The 3673-nt window shown below is 46.7% G+C and overlaps 1 protein-coding gene across 1 annotated transcript; it reads left to right on the top strand.

Moving 5' to 3' along the window:
* Positions 1–2541: 2541 nt before the first annotated feature.
* NFILZ (NFIL3 like basic leucine zipper) lies at positions 2542–3441 on the top strand (the record flags this gene model as incomplete). The annotated part of the gene is made up of 1 exon (XM_082495364.1): positions 2542–3441. The coding sequence occupies one exon, from the start codon at positions 2542–2544 to the stop codon at positions 3439–3441; it is 900 nt and encodes a 299-aa protein (XP_082351490.1).
* Between the last annotated feature and the right edge of the window lie 232 nt (positions 3442–3673).

The raw sequence follows: 3673 nt of genomic DNA on the forward strand, positions 1-3673 counted from the left end.
GGATTCTTAAGAAATCACTAGTCACCCTTGGAAAACTTGACCATTCAAATATGGTCTTTTACATGAAACTTGGAAAGTGAAGGACACTGGAAATTTTCAAAACCTGTAGACACAAATTACAACTGGAAAATATTTAGGAATTGTTTTGTGCCCACAGATGTGTGAACTCTTTTGATTAGCATTGATGTGAATGCTTGTGAAGAGCAAGTTGAGCACCCAAACATGGTCCTTCATCATTTCTGCTTCTGTAATGTACTTCATCAAACTAGTGCCCTTCTGTGTTCAGAGGGACTTACAGTCCCTGCCCAAAGTGATGTCCTGAATGATTTTGAATTGTATCTTCCCCTTTTGCTTTTGGTTATCAGTCATCAAGAAAAGAGTAATTCATGTTACCCGGGCAGTAAATTGATTTAACAAGAATGTTGGCTGTTAGTCATGCTGATTATTAGCTGTGTTGATTTTCAGAAAGGCCACACACCAGATTTTCACAAGCTCACAGCATCTGACTGCATCAATGTATATGGCCCAGGCATTCTAAAGGAGTTTGACTTCTCACTTCACCTGTAGTTCTGAATATGTCCATTAACTTGATTCCTAAATAGCTGTTAAAGCCAAAAATTCTCAAACTGAATGTTTCTGGCTAAAAACTGAATAATGCTTGGCTTTTGGATGTTATGTTGAGTTTATTGCCTCTGAGTTTGAGCAATTTTCAGCCTGAAACATTTTTTTCTTGGGGGTGTGTGGGGGGAACGTTTCCAGCTAAAAATGTCAGCCAGCCCTCCTCCCCCCAACACTCTCACCAGCCCTGCCAGGAACCTTGGTGATGTTGTCCCCATGACTCAGAAAAGCACTTTGCAGTTACATAAACAGGTACTAATATTATTCTAGCTACGCGGTGAACCATGAGTGCATTGCAGTGCTAGTAAAGTGTACCGCAACCCGCCGGACAGTGTGGAGGGCACCTTCACCACTATGTGTGTGTTGGTCTTACTGGGTCCCAACAGTCACGTAGTCATGAGGCTAAATTGAAGGGCCTCGTATGACAGCTGTGGGGATTGACATGTGGCAAATAGCAAAGCATCAGTGCATTAGCTGCTAATCAAAGTGAAACGATTATGCCCTTCTTTATCATTTTAGGGTAATCCTGTAGAGGTGGTGGCTTATCAGGCTCAGTTCTGGCTGGTGCCTCTGGCCCAGCTTTCTGTTAGATGGGACCTAGGTCCTGAGCACTCTGGCGGTGAAGCATTTCTCAGTGGAATCCTTTCTCTGTTCCTCCCCTATCCATCCTGTAGTGCTGTTGTAACAAGCTGTCTCCTCTTGACTCTACAAAGTAGTTTCCCAAAACTTAAGTTAGGCTCACAAGATGTGATTCCTCTCATCAGACCTAAGATGCCTTTAAGGTCTAAATCAGAATTAGTCGCTGTGGGTTTTCTTAGAGTCAACAGACAACAGTCTAGGGAGCTCAGCTGTGCAAATGGAAGTGACTACTTCAGGGTAAGATGTATGTCATGCTGAGCTCCCTCACTAGGTCTCTGTGAAGTGTAGAGGGTGTCTGAGGTGACCACATGCAGATGCCTACTTCTAGACACTCACACTAGATCTCCCAGACTGCCCAGGGGCAGGAGGGGCTGATGTGGCTTCCCTGAAAGATCGCCATGTTACAGGAAGCTTGTAGCTTAGATGGGGATGTCTGGAGTGTGATCTCTTACTAATTTAATTCACAACATAGACAGTATCATTGTTCTTCTCTGCTAGCTTCTTGCTGTAGTCAGGAACGTACCATGGTCATTGTCTTCAGGGGGCCACTTCTGTGCCAGCACTTGGTGCAATACCGCTGCTCAGTATCTGCCGTGCAAGTACTTGCAAGCTCTTAGACGGCACTTTCATAGTGTTCATCCACATTTGCTTACAGACCATTCAAAATCACAAACTTCATCAAATCCAGTTTTCCAGGGTGGGACGAGAGGTTTTGGAGGAAAATGAGGGCTGTGTAGATGCAGTAGATTTGTAATCCTGCATTAGCTGCTAACTAAGGTATGTGACTGAGGTAAATCACTTCTCCCTGTGCCTTCCTTATCTAAAACAGGGGCAATGAGACTTATTTCCTTTGTAAAGCAGTTTGAGATTAGTGGGAGATAAGTAGTATGTGAGAACAATTTTTATTATCCCGATTGAAGTTAGTTAAGCAAAATGTGATTGTTTACTGAGTCGGCAAAATATGTCCTTTTAAACTCTGTTCAGTCATACAGTTTTTTGATACCCCTTGATGGACTTTGCAGACACTGGTGAGATGCGAGTGCATCGATGTGCTGACAGTATTTTGAAAACGTGGCTCCAAAATGACAGAAATAGCTGAGGGAAGCTGTCCTCAGGTTACGTGTGCGTGCGTACTGTGCTGTACTCAATGTTCCTGGTGTGACTGCAACAGACAAAACGATCACATGGCTATATTAATTTATTCATTGGTGTTAATTAATAGCACCTTTAGTGGTAATAGTTTTATGTTGTAATTCTGGCAGAACCCTGGCTGCATTCACGACCATGGAAAACTTCATGTCACCCCTGAGCAACGTCAGTGAGCTTGCACTTCAGCAGAGCAAGGCTAAGTTCCTCCATCGCAAGGTGAGCGGTCCCTCCCGGCGCAAGCGGGAGTTCATGCCGGATGAGAAGAAGGACAACATGTACTGGGAGAAGAGGCGCAAGAACAACGAGGCAGCCAAGCGCTCGCGGGAGAAGAGACGCCTCAATGACTTCGCCATGGAGAGCCAGTTGGCTGCTCTCAGCGAGGAGAACGCCATCCTCAGGACAGAGCTGCTGTCCCTGAAACTGCGTTTTGGGCTCATCAGCCCAGACACTAGCACCTACCAGGGTCACTCCCTCCAGGATTTTCTAGGAGTTTTTTTCAGAGGGCACAGAGTGGCCTCCCCACTCCTTGAGGCTGAACCCTTTGCTGGGGACTCCTGCTTCTTCACAGCAAAGAGCTTTGTGCCCAAGGTGCTAGAGCCAGCTGATTTTTCCTGCAAAACCTTTGGCCCCTCTGGAAACATCCTCGGCTGTGACTCAAAACCAGCTCCCATGGATGCACCTGGCCTTCAGCAGCCAAAGAGGCTTGACGCAGGCTTCAGATCTACGGTTTGCTCTCCGTTCCTCAATTACCACTGTCCAGACAAATACGCTTTCCATTTGCCTTTGTCAGGCAGTGCCTGCTTCTTGTGCCCTTCCCCCTGTCCAGCTGAGGTGAGCAAAGAAAGCACCACAACTGTCTCAGATGAAGACGATGAGCAACAAGTGCCCAAAACTTTTTCTCTACCCCCATGCAGCCTGCCCTGCCCTTCAGAAGATCATTTGAAGGGTCGAAGCTGTGCTGCACTACCTCACAAGCTCCGGATTAAGACCAAAGCCCTCAGCAGCTTGGAGGAGAGTGGCCTGGACTCCCAGTGAGGAGGCAGAGGAACAGCCTGCAGTGGGGCCTGTGCAAGATCTTCCAAAGACATGAACGGTTTGGAAGGAGGGTGGGAGGGGGAAATGTCTTACGCTTCAAAGAGGAAGGTAATTTTCTCTGCTTTGCATACACGATAAGGGAGTTTATAGGGCTGGGCTGCATCACTACAGCACAACTGCAGCTGGCCATGATGTTCATCTTGCTGGGTGAGACCTGCCAGACCCCGCAGTC

This window comes from Vanellus vanellus, assembly GCF_965231255.1.
Source record: "Vanellus vanellus genome assembly, chromosome: 25".
Classification (NCBI taxonomy): Eukaryota; Metazoa; Chordata; class Aves; order Charadriiformes; family Charadriidae; genus Vanellus; species Vanellus vanellus.